Here is a 15683-nt window from a genome sequence, read left to right as displayed (position 1 = left end):
ATGTAATTTGGGGCAAAAAGGAAGCGGCCCAGAAGGAGGCCCAAAGCAGCAGCAGGGTGGCAATAGCATGGTACTGATTGGCAGCATGTGGTGAGAGCTTGGACTCCATCTCCAGCTCTTTCTTTTTCTTGGGATGTGGAGATGTTCCCGTTGGCCTAGTGTGCCCATTTCAAAAGAGAAAGTGGGTAAGGGAGGCTGCGTGAAGCATTCGAGGGGGTAGAGGCCTTCTTTCTCAGCGTGGCCAGAGGATGAAGCTAGGAGGCTTCTGAACGTTTTTAGCTTTGCTTCTGAAGCAGAGGGTGTGGAACCTCTTCAGTCTGTAGTAGTAGGTGCTCGTCACTACCAGCCACCCTTGCGTTCTCAGACCCGAGTGCCCCAAGGGTGGGTGCCTGCCATGGAGAGCAGTGGGAAGCGGGCTTGGCCAGATACCTTCCAGAGTGAGCCCGACTGTGAGCGGCTCCTCGAGGGTGCCCACGCCTGCACACTGACCTGGCCTTGCACTCCAGGAGCTTTTGAGGGCCCGTGACACAAATTCTTCCTCCCCTTCCTCCCACCCCGCACTTACTCTTCCCTCCCATGACTCAGCCCCCCTGCCTGGAGGGTTCTTCTTCCTCTGGTCTGCTTCTCAGTTTCCTTCAGGCCCAGCTAGAATCTCTCTGGTCACCTTAATATCGCCCATTTGTGTCCTGTTTGTACATGTTTGCAGGTCTCCATTCAGAATGAAAGTTCTTTTACTTCTCTTTGTATTTTCAGGCCTTATCACGGTGCCTGGCACAGAGTAGGTGCTTACTAAATGCTTCTTGACTTGATTTGATTAGGTTCAGCCAAGTGTTCAAAATCAGTTTCCCATATACCACGTTAAGGGCAGTTTCTGCCTCGTGGCCTTCCAAAGGCGTTCTTACATTTGTAACTGGCATGGCTTTTAGAAGGATGTACCTACCGAGTGCCCTCTCTGTACAAAGCCCTGGAAAGAGAGAGCCTTCGGGGGCTTTTATTCTCTATTTCAGGTTCCTATGTGGAAAAGATTTAAGGAAGTGCCCAAAGTAAAATCAAATGAATGACATTTTCTATAACAAAATATATGCTAAGGAGGTTCAAAGGCACCGAGGAGATCAGGGGAAAGAACCGGAAAGACCCAAGTTCCAGTTGGACCTCAGAATCTTCCTAGCTGTATGACTGCCTCAGTTCATTCAGTTGTAAAATGAAGATAATGCCAGCACCTGCCTCCAGGGATTGTTGTGAGGCTAAAATGAGGAAAACATTAGTAAAGTGCTTAGCAGAGTGCTTGGCACATATATACAGTAATATTTAGAAAGAATCTTCCTGATGACATATATGCCTCGAGGAGCTTCATCAAGGCCCATCTGAGAAAGCCGTCCATTTCGTGTGTCCCTGAGGGCATCATGATCCAGTATTGGGAGAGGGAAACAGCAAACCAGATCCAAGCACCAAAATGGAAGGAGTTTTATGGCATCTAAATTCAAGATGAAGTCCAAATAAGCCCCAGGTTCTCTGTTTGTTTGTTCATTTGTATTTTAGTCACAGGAACTGAATGTGGCATCAAATCCCAAGGCTAAGTGAGCAAACTAATTGCCTGCTGGTGGATTTCCTGGACTAGAGCAGGTAACTCATGTCAAGAGGAAAGCAGAGAGATTCGAGGCTATTTGGACTCCAAAGCTGGAGCAGAAAGTGGTCAAATGTGTCAGGAAGTTATGCGGAGGCTTGGGTAGTGCCAGGTGCCAGGTTGTGAAATGCTCCCAAGCAGAGGAAGTGGAGAAGCACCAGTTCTGAGTCTCAGGAGACTGGGTCTGTTGGTGGTGTGGAGGCTGACATCCTCGAGTCCAGGCAGGGGCCAGTGGCAGCCATGAACAGGGTGCTGGCAGAATGGAGGGGAGAGAACAGGGTTTGGTGAGGGGTGATACTGAGGGAGGGACGAGGAAGAGGTCAGAGTAATCTCACAGCCTGGTTCATGGTGGGTAGAGAGACAAAAGCAGTGATCCCATTAAGAAAAATAGTGGTGACGGAGGAGTGAATGAGGTGCCCTGAGAGAAGGCGGTCACCCAGCAAGCAGAAGGAACCACTGGTAGTGCAGGAGACAGGGGAGAAACTGAGAAGGAAACCTGAGGGCAGCAGAATTCAACTTGACTAAGCACTGGGAAGAGCTGATGAAATGTGTGCCAAGGAGGGTGCTTTGGGGGAGGAGAGAGCGTGCAGGGGATAACTGGCAGGTGCCATGACTAGAGGGGCACAATGGGTGCCTGTAAAGAGAGATAATGTTCAAGGAATTCATGAATTCTTGACAATTTGAATTTCACTAGACTTTTCGAGCATCGGCATAATTGGGAGTGGTCAGAGGACGGGCCTCAGCCCAGAGCTGAGGGGCCGGAGGCTTCCAGGGCTTACTTCACCCTGGGAAGGTCCCAGAGCTGCTTAGTTTCTAAACTGGCTAGAGAGAGTCTAAGCCCCCTGACTTGTCAGTCCAGTGTTTTTCCTGTCCCTCATGACAAAAGGGACATCAAGCAGCGGTGATACAAGTCCCATGGCATTTTGATGACTGTCTTGTCGTGGTAGGAAACTAGCAAACGAGATTACCTCGAGAATGGACTCTTCCGATGCAGGATGGTGGAAACCGGGCTTAGTCAAAGCCGTTTTCTGTTTGTAAAACTTACATGCTCCATGAGAAGCACAAAGAGCTTGAAAGTGATGCATGAGAAAATGTGAAGGAATGTCACCAGGCACGTATTTTTTCTCTTGCCACGCTTAACCTAGAGAATAGCCATAAAAATATGCATAGCCAATCTGGCTGCAGAACTGCACTTTCTTCTTCATTTTTAATTATTCTCCTTAATTCCATTATACTTGTTTCCTGCTCCCCCTGTTGCTTTTTTCCCCAAGCATGAAGCCTTGTATACACATAAATCGGTGGAAAAACACATCCAGCACTGACACAGCCTCCTCCCCAGAGACATCCCAGTTGGGGACTTGTTACATTTCATCTCCATTTGGGCCATGTTGGGACTTGTTGAAAATAGCCTTTTTCTAGATTATTTCCCAATGTGAAATAAACCCCAAATAGTCATGGTGCCTGCCAGTCTTTTACTCTTGGTGACTTTTTCTGTGTGGTGCTTTGGAAAGTCAGCACTTGGGGAGCCTTTGGTTTCCTTTGAAAGTGTTTTTTCTTTTTTAATTTATTTTTTTTTTGGGAAAGTGTTCTTAATGATCTCAGTGAATGGGGTGGTAGGGCAGTGAAGCAGTGTAGATAGGCTTTGGCATTTGCTTCTAATGTCACCTTTAATTTTTTTCTGTAGTTATAGTTATTCCTAAAAGTCCATATTAGATAAAGCATATCCCCTGCTTTGACCTATCCTCTATCGAAGTCTTTTTGAATGCCATAAGGATTTACATAATGATGTTGCTTTTAAAAAATAGTCACCCTTGCAGCCCTATGTACTGGCCATTTTGATGCACCTTCTTTCTAGGATAAAATGCAGGTGGACCAAGAAGAAGGCCATCAAAAGAGCCATGCAGAGCACACTCCTGAAGAAGAAATCGACCATACTGGTGCCAAGACAAAGGTTGGTATTTGTTTTTCTCCTCACTGCTTTTTTTAGCTATGCTGAGAGTAGATTAGAATTTAACAAGAATGTTCTTAAAACTACTCTAAGAAAATAATTAAATAATGCATTTAAGATTCTGTAGGCGTATGTTCTTCAGTGATGAGAAAAAAAAGTAGAAGGACATTTATAATTATATGCTATCTTTGGTTTTAGGGACATTTCAGTAAAATTTTACAGCATAAAATGGGAATCCCTAGTGCATTGTAAAACCTTGAGTATACTTTTCCAAAACCTGGGATGTGTATTTTTGGTTTTGTTATTTGAATAGTAAGTAATCTATGTCATTTGTGAAATACCATGTCAGATAAACGTTGGAATTTGGGGGGGTTGCCCCACAGCTCAAGTATAAAGTTAAATCTCTCTATCCGTGATTTCTTTTTTTTTTTTTTAAACCCTTACCTTCTGTCTTGGAGTCAATATTGTGTATTGGCTCCAAGGCAGAAAAGTGGTAAGGGTAGGCAATGGGGGTCAAGTGACTTGCCCAGGGTCACACAGCTAGGAAGTGTCTGAGGCCAGATTTGAACCTAGGACCTCCCGTCCCTAGGCCTGGCTCTCAATCCACTGACCTACCCAGCTGCCCCCTCCGTGATTTCTTTAACATAGAGAGCTCCCCATAAGGAACATCTTTTACCCAAACAGATTATTATTGAAACCTTCTCCGTAACTTGGGAATTCAGAAAGTTAATTGAAAGAAGTAGAGAGGGAAGACTTTTTGTTGATATGTTTCAGTTTGACATATTTACGAAGAAATTAATAAATGCCTTAAAACAGTTGCTCTATTGTTCAAAGTGCTTTAAGTGGTGTGTGATGTTTTTGAGTTTAAAGAGAATGTTATCTACTCCATAGCATGTGTTCTTTGCTTGAGGTTATTCCTTTGCCTCAGACTAAATGGCTCATTTGAAGCCAGATTTAGACATAGATAAATTTTTCATTGGATTTTGCTCTCCACAGTCAGCACCTTCAGATAAGCCAGAGCGTGCAAACCAGAACATTAAAAAAGGAAAAGTCAAGAGTGTTGATTTGCCCATCCAGAGCAGCCTGCACAGACAGCTGGGCCAGGATATTATCAATAGTTACATAGAAAATGAGGTAAGTACACTTTGGGTTGGTATTAGAGTGGTTTGTAGTTCTTTGTGGAATTTCAACTCATTTTTTTCAAAATGAAGTTTCATTGCATTTAAGCTTACTGCATCATAAATAAATATTTAACATAACTGCTAAGAATTGAACAAAAACTTAGTTAAACCTGGATAGCCGCTCTTTTTGGTGGTGTCAAAGAATTGGAAATTGAAGGGATTTCTTTTCTGTCAATTGGTGGAATAGCTGGATAAGTTGTGGTATGTGCTTGTGATGGAATGACAAACAAGATGCTTTCAGAAAAACCTGGGAAGACCTATATGAACTGATGCAAAATGAAGTGAGCAGTAGGAGAACATTATACATGATAACACCAGTATTTTAAGGCTGATCAACTTCTGAAAGACTTAGCTCCACTGATCAGTACAATAATTCAAGATATTTTGAAAGGATCCATGATGAAAAATGTTTTACTCCTCTAGAGAGAACTGGTGAACTCCTGAGTGCAGATTGTTGTATAATTTTTTACTTTGTTTCTTGCTTTTTCTTTTTTGTAACATGGCATATAATATGGAAATAAGTTTTGCATGACTTCACATGTATAATTGACATCATACCATTTGCCTTCTCAATGGGCAAAGTTGCCTGGAAAAAGGGAGAAAATTTGGAACTCAAACTTTTTTTAAGCGAATGTTAAAGTATAATTATTCAAAAGAAAGGCAACGACTTATGGAAAAGAACGCTACCCACATTCAGAGGAAGAACTGCAGGAGTGGAAACACAGAAGAAAAACAACCACTTGCCACATGGGTTGAGGCAGACATGATTGGGGATGTGGACTCAAAACTACCACACCAATGTAACTATCAACAATATGGAAATAGGTCTTGATCAATGACACATGTTAAAACCAGTGGAAATGTGCATCGGCTATTGGGGGAAGAAGAGAGGGGGGAGCGAAGGGGAAAGTAAGAACAAGAATCATGTAACCATAATAACTTTTCTAAAAAAAATGATTTTAAAAAAAGGCAACCTCTAACCTCAAGGAGTTTACAGTCTAATATCTATTATTGTTGCTGATAATGATACTAGGAGGAAAGGAGAATATAGCTTAGTAGCCTTCTAAAGAATGATAACCAGAACACAGAATTCACATGTACTCAAGTCCTTCATGAATTTCATTGGCAAGATTAAATTAGATAAAATAGGAATAAGCCCATACCCTCTGGAATTTTTCTTGGCCATTTTTCATATCTTTATAACATTTTCTTTGTAGAATTTTGTTAATTTCTTAACTCTTTTATTTTTTCAAAATGTTGCCCTTTGTCAAATGAAAGCTGATTTATAAAGGAATTCTGGGTTCACACAGTTGTCAATCTGAGCCTTTTCTTCCTTTATAAGCATGAAAGGAGACCAGGTCAGACAAGCTCTCAGTCTTGTTTTTGTTTTTCAGTCATGTCACAATATTGGAATCCAGTACATTGGGGTGAAAACATTTATATTTTGTTAAATGAAGGCTGATAGGAAGCTTGTGCCATGCACTAACCAGGCTGACATGTCTCTGACTAGGGAAAGATGATCATGCAGGACAAGCTAGAGAAGGAAAGAAACGATGCCAAGAATGCAGTTGAAGAGTACGTGTATGATTTCAGAGACAAGCTGTGCAATGTCTATGAGAAATTTGTCACTGTGGAAGTAAGAGCTTTTTAATTTTCTTGTTTCTTATTTTTTTTAGGCTGTTTTCACTTCAAAACAAAAGTTTTTAAAAGTATTTATTTAGAAACTAACCACTTGGCCATGAAACTTTGATTTCCTTTATATTTAAATGAAGATCACAAATCCAAATTATTGGAGGATTCATGGGTTGGGAAGGGAGGATGGGCAGGCTACCATGGGATCTGGGTGACCAGCTCCTGACCATTGGGTTGAGATGTGCATCTTCTCGGAAAAGAACAGTGGATGTCAAACTAAGACAAAGGCAGTCCAAGGTTTCAGTGAGGCTAGCTGTTCCACTTACTCAGTCCAACTCTGTAGAGGGATGTTAATTAGAAGGAGAAACCCCAAAGATATGGAATTCTTGGTTATGGGTCCAGGGTGACAGGGAATCCTTTAAGGAAAAAGTCCATTGACTATACCCTCTCCCCAAGTCTTTCTACAGATAGGATCTGTATGTAGCCATCACACAAATCAAAATTGCCCCATTGCTGTTGACCTGATGGCTATCAGCCTTTTTTCTTTCTTAATGGTGGCGGTATGCTAAAGCCCAATTTTAAAACCTTAAAAATGATCTGAACAATTACAGTTTGTCTTCTGCACATGATTTGTGGGTGTAATGATTTCATTTTACTGAGGAATTTTCAAGGAAACATTTTCAGTCTAATTTTTCTTAAATTTGGACCTAGGATTCAAGTAAACTCTCTTCAATGTTGGAAGATACTGAAAATTGGCTTTATGAAGATGGAGAAGACCAACCAAAACAAATTTATGTGGATAAACTCCAGGAATTAAAGGTAATATTTTTAGAGACAATGAGTCATAATGGATAGAGAACTAGCCTAGGAGTAAGGAAAACTTGAGTTCAAATCTGGTCTCATACTTACTAGCTCTGTGACCTTGGATAAGTCACTTAATCTTCTTTGCCTCGATTTCCTCATCTATAAAATGAGCAAAAAAAAAAAAATGGCAAACTACTTCAGTATCTTTATCAAAAAAAAAAAAACCCAAAAGATAGGATTGGGAATATTGACTTTAAATGATCACTTTATTGCAAATATCAATAATATGGAAATAGGTTTTGAACAATGATACATGTAAAACTCAGTGGAATTGTTTGTTGGCTACGGGAGTGGGGAGAGGAAAGAAAGAACATGAATCATGGAACCATGGAAAAATATAAGTCAGTAGCATTTTCCTGGTTCCTTTTGTGGTCATAATAAGAACTGGCTGCCTTTTTTTTTTTTTCTTAAGTATACATACTGCATTTTTGTGGGCTCTGTGGAGACATTGTAAAGGCTACAGTATTTAGTGTTCTGCCTCTAGTACAACAAAACTGCGGAGAATAATTCTGCCATATTATTGGCCCTTTTCCTTGATATATTTTGGTTAAACTTCCAAGTTTGCATTCTTTTCCAAAAGAAATTATTGAATAAGAATTCTAGGCTGTTGAACCAAAACTTATTATGGCTTTTTTATATTAAATAATTAATTTTATTTAGGATATTTTCCCATGGTTACATGATTCATGTTCTTTCCCTATCCTCAAACACACACCCCCCTCCCCCGCCTCTCCCTTAGCCGACACGCAAATCCACTAGGTTTTACATGTATTGTTGATCGAGACCTATTTCCATATTACTGATACTTGCACTAGGGTAATTGTTTAGTGTCTCCATCCCCAATCATATCCCCCTCAACCCATGTGTTCAGGCAGTTTTTCTTCTCCCACAGTTCTTCCTCTGAATGTGGCTAGTTTTCTTTCTCATAAGTCCCTCAGCCTTGTTCTGGATCCTTGCATTGCTGCTAGTAGAGAAGTCCATTATGTTCGATTGTGCCACAGTGTATCAGTCTCTGTGTACAGTGTTCTCCTGGCTCTGCTCCTTTCATTCTGCATCAATTCCTGGAGGTCTCTCCAGTTCACATGGAATTCCTCCAGTTCATTATTCCTTTGAGCCACAATAGTATTCCATCACCAACAGATACTACAGTTTGTTCAGCCATTCCCCAATTGAAGGGCATCCCCTCGTTTTCCAGTTTTTTGCCACTACAAAGAATGTACCTATAAATATTTTTGTATAAGTCTTTTTCCTTATCTCTTTGGGGTATCAACCCAGCAGTGGTATGGCTAGATCAAAGAACAGACAGTCTTTTAGAGCTCTTTGAGCATAGTTCCAAATTGCCATCCAGAATGGTTGGATCAATTCACAGCTCCACCAGCGATGCATTAATGTCCCAATTTTGCCACATTCCCTTCCAACAGTTATTACTTTCCTTTGCTGTCATTTTAGCGAATCTGCTAGGTGTGAGGTGGTACCTCAAAGTTGTTTTGATTTGCATTTCTCTAATTATAAGAGATTTAACACTTTTTCATGTGCTTATTGATAGTTTTGATTTCTTTATCTGAAAATTGCCAATTCATGTCCCTTGCCCATTTATCAATTGGGGAATGGCTTGATGTTTTGTACAATTGATTTAGCTCCTTATATAGTTGAATAATTAGACCTTTGTCAAGAGTTTTTTGTTAAAAAGATTTTTTTCCCAACTTGTTGATTCCCTTCTAATTTTGGTTGCATTAGTTTTGTTTGTACAAAAACTTTAATCAAAATTATTTATTTTACATTTTGTAATTTTTTCTAACTCTTGCTTGGTTTTAAAGTCTTTCTTTTCCCAAAGATCTGACAAGTATACTATTCTGTGTTCACCTAATTTACTTATAGTTTCCTTCCTTATATTCAAGTCATTCACCCATTCTGAATTTATCTTAGTGTAGGGTGTGAGATGTTGGTCTAGACCCAGTCTCTCCCATATTGTTTTCTAATTTTCCCAGCAGTTTTTGTCAAATAGTGGATTTTTGTCCCAAAAGTTGGACTCTTTGGGTTTATCATACACTGTCTTGCTGACATCACTCACCACAAGTCTATTCCACTGATCCTCCCTTCTGTCTCTTAGCCAGTACCATATTGGTTTTTGTTTTTGTTTTTTTAATTTTAAACCCCTTAACTTTTGTGTATTGACTTATAGGTGGAAGATTGGTAAGGGTAGGCAATGGGGGGTCAAGTGACTTGCCCAGGGTCACACAGCTGGGAAGTGTCTGAGGCCGGATTTGAACCTAGGACTTCCTGTCTCTAGGCCTGGCTCTCAATTCACTGAGCTACCCAGCTGCCCCTGGTACCATATTGTTTTGATGACCGCTGCTTTAAGTTTAAGTACAGTTTAAGATTTATTATGGCTTTTTGGACCTTATATGAGGGCATAAAACTCCAAAAGGAAAGCGATGTTTAAAATTTCTTTAACTTTATATTGTATTAAATATCTAATGGAAAAATGTTTTGCATGATTGCACTTTATAAAATCTCTATTGGATTGCTTACCACCAAAGGGAGAAAGAGAATTTAGAACTCAGAACTTAAAAAGAAAACAAAAACATTTTTTTTTTCATGTATTGGGGGGGATAAAATGTTATTTAAAAAAAACAAACAAACCTTTATGTTGTATTGTTTGCTTATTTTTCTAGTACAATTTATTGTATAACCAGTAAGTTGTAAGGTCCAGTTGTGTGTTGAGTACAGTGAGATATATTCACTTAAAACTTATCTGGATTAGGATTATTGTTGTTGTTATTCGTACATTTAGCCAATTTTGCTCCAGCATAGTTTCCTAGCTTTCTGTTGACAGAAACACATAGATAGAGATTCTAGGCAGTTAATTTTCTAGACCCCAGCTTGTTGTTTTATTAGTGGAATGATTTTTTAGAAACAAGTCAGTAGCTGCTAAGCATTTTCCCTGTAGGGAATTAAAGAAAGGGATATGTATTGGTCTTTGGCCAAGTTATTTGCTCTTGGCTTTGCAGAATGTAGAAGGACCACCAAGACTGGAAGAAATCATTATTACTATGTTTCAAGAGGCTTCATTGTTGTTTGTCTTTCCGAAGATAACACCCACCCACACCCACCCCTGTGCTGTTACCAAGATTCAGAATTGGTCTTCATCTTTTGTTATTTTTAAGGCCTCAAATGTGCTTGATTTTTTTTTCTTTCTCTTTTGCTGACAGAAATTTGGGCAGCCTATTCAAATTCGGTACATAGAACATGAAGAGAGACCAAAAGCGTTAAACGACTTAGGAAAGAAGATCCAACTACTTATGAAAGTGGTAGAAGCATTTAAAAACAAGGTACCAAATTTGTGGGGAAAAGGGGAAAGGGGAGGACACACATGCTTTTTAGTGTCTAAGACTGCATATTGATTTTCAAGACTAACACTAATAAATGAGCTCTGAATTGTTTCAGTATTCCCAGAGAAGATACTGTTTAATTATGTATGTCAAAGTAAAATTTGAAAGAATCAAAACTCACTTGATAAAGAGCTGATATGCTCTAAGAAGCCAAGCAGCTTCACAATTTCACTGCCATTTCTCTCTCTGAAATCACTTATCACCCAATTTTTTTTCAAGGGTGCACCTTTTATTTTACCTCTTTGTCCATTCTGATTCCTTCCATTTCTTTTTCTCTTATTGCTATTGCTAGCATTTCTAATAATTTCTAATAATTATATAATATTAAATAATATTGCTGATAATGGGCATCCTTGTTTCACTTTTGATCTCATGGAGAAGACTTCTAAGTTATCCCTGTTATAGATAATGCTTGCTAATTGTTTCAAGTGCATATCTATTATTATTCTAAGGAAAAATTCATTTATACCTATGCTTTTAAATGTTTTAATAGGAAAGAGTGTTGTATTTTGTTAAAAGCTTTTTCTGTATCTATTGATATAGTCATATGGTTTTTGTTATTTTTTGTTGATGTAATCACTTTTTTACCCAATTTTTTTCAGTTTTATATTTAGTAACCACCAACAGCATCAAAAAACATTTAACAAATGCATAAAAAAGGTTATGTGCAGAATCACAAAGTCCTTCACTTTTTGTTTTTACGATTTGTTTAAATTTACCATTTGTTTAAAAACATGTAAATCATATAGGCATGCTAATATAAACATCCTCTGCTTTTATGTTCTCTTTGGATTTGTTTTACTTGGATACTTTTTGTTTTTGTGGCTGTTATTTTTTTTTTTAAGTAACATAGTATATATTCTCTTGTCTTCTCTATCTCTTCATATATTTCCCTTATTTTTTTGTATTTCTAATATTTTTCATTTCTAATAACATAATACAATCTGTTGCATTTATGTTATTTCCAATTATTTTGTCATTACAAAGCTTCCATAAATATTCTCATATACGTATCTTTTTACCTTCTCAATAATGCTCTTGGCCTAATCCTAGTAATGGGGCTCCAAGATCAATGAGCATGAATAGCTTTATAGTTCTTAATGTGTATTTCTATTTTGTTTTCTAAAAATAATTCACAGCTGCTCTAGCAGTGTAATATTAGGCCTTTTTCTCCATGTTCCTATCAACATTTAATTTGATCAACTTAATCTATCTGGTTCTCAATGAACATACATCACCAGGGCCATATTTGCCTAGATTGGCTCTTAGACAACAGACACAGTCTGTTACCAGACCATACTCTTTCCAAAACCAAGTCTTTCCACCTTGGTCATACCCAGTAGAACTTTTGTTCGAATGCCATAACCACTCCATAGTATGATGAGACTTTCACACAATATTTATGCTCTGTAAACCATTGATATCCCATGCAGGTGGGGGAGGGAGGCTGTCCAGATATCTTGTCATATTTAACTTATCTTAAGGTTTTTTTTATCCCCTTAACTTCTTTTTATTTTTTGGCTAGATGTATCTAGTTATGAGAGGGGAAAATTAAAGTCCCTTGCTATTATTATTTTGTTATCTATTTCCATGTGTATGTTATTTAGGGTTTTTTTTGTTTTTTTATTTTTTTTATCTAAATTCTGCATCTCTTGGTGCATACAGGTCCAATATTGATAAAGCTTCATTATCCATAGTACCTCCCAGCATAATATAGTTAGCCTGTTTATCCCTTCCATTTATATCCATTTTAGCTTCACTTTTGTCAGAGATCATAACTGCTACCCCTGCCTTTTCTGGATTAGCTGACACCCAATATATTTTGCCCCTCACCTTCATTCTATGTGTGTCTTTAATTTTTAGTATGTCTTTTGAAAACAACACTACTAGGGCCTGGTTTTTTATCTTCTTCGCTATCCATTTTCTTTCCATGGGTGAAATCATCTCATTTACACTCAGTGTCATAGTTACTAGCTGTGCATTTCCATCTACTCTGTTCCTCCTCACTGTTTGTCCCCCTCTTCCTTTCTTTCTACTGTATCCCATCTCAGATGTCCAATTTCCTTTGACTAATACCTCTCTAATTCACATCCTTTCCCCAAAATTCTACCTTATCTTTCCCCCTTGCCTTTCTAGTTCCAAATTAGCTACCTTTCCAAAGGCCCTTCTTTTAATTCTTACTCTATCTGCCTTCCCCAAAATTCCTTCCTTATCCTCCCAGCCATGCCCTCCTGCTTTTTGATATGAGTTGTTTCATATGGATACCTTTTTAAAAATGCTGAGAACAATTTTGCATTCTTAGGACATTGTTATTACTGACTTCTTTTATTTTATACTGTCTTGATTACTTGCTTTTTTTTAGATCATTTTTATATCCTTGCCAGTTTCTTCTTAATACTCTGGCCCATCAACCATTGGTATCCTGTCAAGGCTCAATTAGCCATTGCTCTCAAGTTTTTATATATTCATTCAAATAGTTTCAAATCATGTCTTTCTGTAACCCCATATTTTGTTAACAAGTTGAAAACTTGACTCCCCTCCCACTCACACACACACACAATCTCTTGTCCACATCAGAAGTCTTCTCACTCGCCTTTGAGATCTTCTCCTAACTAACTAAACTATCTGCACTCATCCACTACCAAAAACAACTCTGCTCCATTCCAGAGAAATCTGCTCTTCTATGTGGCTTATTTACTCCTGCCTTTATGCCTTTTCCCTCTGGAGAATTCATTGCACAATTTTCCAACCTTTTAGAACCCTAGAACAATTCATGCTCTCCTTAGAAAACCTTTTCGAATGAGTTCCAGCCTATTCTGCTCATTGTTTCTTCCCAGTTGCCATAGTCATTGATGCTGCTAATTCATGCTTGTTTTTGTATATTCTTTTATATATAAGTCTTAGGTGTTGACTGTTTTTATTTAAATGTGTTCGCCTTCACCTGAATTGTTGCTTTTGTGTCTTCCTCATATGGCCAGTTAAAATAATCAGAGTACATATCATGTTGTTGAGGGTGGCCATGAGCTTTAAATAGGCCTTTTTTTAAATTAGGATGAAAAATATGAGCACTTAGATGCTGCTGATATGGAAAAGGTGGAAAAATTTATCAATGAAGCCATGAATTGGTTGAACAGTAAGATGAATGCACAGAACAAATTAAGCCTCACTCAAGACCCTATGGTGAAAGTAGCAGAAATAGTCTCCAAGTCCAAGGTAAGGTCATGGCAGGCCGGTATTGCTCTCTATATGGTATCATTTGGATTTTGTCCCTAGTATGTAGAGAATATGATTCCTGTGGGGTTTGGGTTTTCCCCAGTTAGGAGAAGAAGGTGGTCAGGGAATAGGAGGTAGGGATCAGGCAGCATCAGGTAAAGAGAAGATGGTCAACTGCAGAACAAAAAGTAGTCCCAGAAGGGAAGACACCAAGAGAGAAGTGACCTGTGGGAGTTATTACAAGTTATATACGACCCTCTTTTTGTATTCTCCTGCTTTATTTGGTTTTTAAGTTCAGAGTAAAATAATAAATAAAACAAAAAGTATTCCGTGTCTGAGAACTTGAAAATTAAATATTGCAACTCTTAATAACTTAAGGAAATGAGAGGGCAACGAGGTGGCCTCAGACACTTTCTAGCCATGTGACCCTGAGCAAGTCACTTAGCCCCCAACGCCTGACCCTTGCTTCTTTTCTGCTTTGGAACCTGCATAGCATTGATTCTAAGACGGAAGACAAGGGTTTTAAGGAAACAATTACAATAATAATCTGAGGGAATGGAATTGGGAGAAATAAGGAAGATACCGCTTTATGGCCTTATTATACATGTCAGCTTCTCATAATCTCATATAATTACTACTTGTTGGTAGGACGATTTAAAAAAAGAAAGGCAAGTTCATGCAGACAAGCACCAAACACAGTGTTTCAGTGCATATTCAAATATAATCATTTCTCTTCATTTAATGCCATTAGGAGCTGGATACTTTCTGTAACCCCATCATTTACAAGGCCAAACCCAAAATGGAAGCGTCTGAAGAGCAGGCGAAGGCGAACGGTGAGCACAACGGACCCATGAACGGACAGAGCGCGCCCGAGAGTAAGGCCGACGCCCCCAAGGAAGGCTCCCCGCACGCTAAAGCCTCGGGCGAGATGGAAGTGGACTAAGGCGCAGGGTGTCCGCCGCGTATTCTGACAGTGCAAGTAACCGCAGGGCCCACATCCTTCTTTGCATCCGGGACGCCCAGCAGATGTCCCGTTGTTCTTAGCCATTTTGTCATTTGTTCTTTGCAGTAGTTTTGAAAAGTGTTTTATATTGAGTGCACCTCTGATGTTCATTTCCAATGATTAATGCTGCTTAGGCGAAGCTTTAGCTGAGTAGAGCGTAGGAGTCAGTCTAAGCTTTCCCGCTGTATCTTAGAGCAGACGTGCAGAATTGATAGAAAGAGGGCAACAATCTACCTTCTTTAAAGCTTCTCTTGTGGATAAACCTCAGCTCCTTTATTCAGGAAAGGACACTGTATTGCACTACTGATGCGGAAGTGTAGATTGAATTGCATCGTTATTTTGGGGGGGGATTGGAATTGAAGTGGTTTAAAGCCATTGAAGCACTGACCTTTTTCTAGTTATTGTATTGTTATAATTTAAATATTAAAACAAATAAGAGGTTAGCTCACAAACTAGTCCATCTCATTGATGTACGGTGAGAAATTCCAGGTTTTCTTGTCATTGTCACACAAATGAGCAAAAACACGCACATTTCCAAGGGAAGACACACTTTTGCATTGTGATGACACCAGCAATATATTTCCTTCACCAAAAACCCAGCTTGCATGTTTACTTGCTCCCCGCTTCCCATGTATCTTGCTAGAGATGACCGTTTGCTTTGGCTGAAGAGCAGGCCGCCTCCTCGTGCCGCGGCTGAGGGAGCTGGATGGCTTGAAGAACAATGGCACCGCTGGCGGGGCGCGGCCTCGCTTCCCCCATCTCGCCCCTCCATTTAGGTTTGCTGGCGCTTTGCTTTGGCGCCAGCTCCCGCCGGCTTCCGTTTACA

At 39.3% G+C, this 15683-nt stretch overlaps 1 protein-coding gene across 2 annotated transcripts in view; it reads left to right on the top strand.

Annotated features, from left to right (window-relative positions):
• The window catches only part of HSPA4L (heat shock protein family A (Hsp70) member 4 like), a 63775-nt gene extending 48477 nt beyond the window's left edge, over positions 1–15298 (top strand). For both annotated transcript variants that reach the window (XM_044680254.1, XM_044680253.1), the window contains 7 exons: positions 3480–3575; positions 4569–4706; positions 6264–6389; positions 7097–7204; positions 10462–10581; positions 13693–13854; positions 14606–15298. In XM_044680254.1, the coding sequence (XP_044536189.1) occupies positions 3480–3575; positions 4569–4706; positions 6264–6389; positions 7097–7204; positions 10462–10581; positions 13693–13854; positions 14606–14797 (942 nt within the window). In that variant the 3' untranslated portion in view covers positions 14798–15298. The remainder of the gene's footprint in view (positions 1–3479; positions 3576–4568; positions 4707–6263; positions 6390–7096; positions 7205–10461; positions 10582–13692; positions 13855–14605) is intronic.
• Positions 15299–15683: the final 385 nt, after the last annotated feature.

This window comes from Gracilinanus agilis, chromosome 6 (genome assembly GCF_016433145.1).
Source record: "Gracilinanus agilis isolate LMUSP501 chromosome 6, AgileGrace, whole genome shotgun sequence".
In the NCBI taxonomy this organism is placed as follows: domain Eukaryota; kingdom Metazoa; phylum Chordata; class Mammalia; order Didelphimorphia; family Didelphidae; genus Gracilinanus; species Gracilinanus agilis.
The sequence above is the reverse complement of the archived record's forward strand: the minus strand, read 5'-3'. Positions and strand labels throughout refer to the sequence as shown.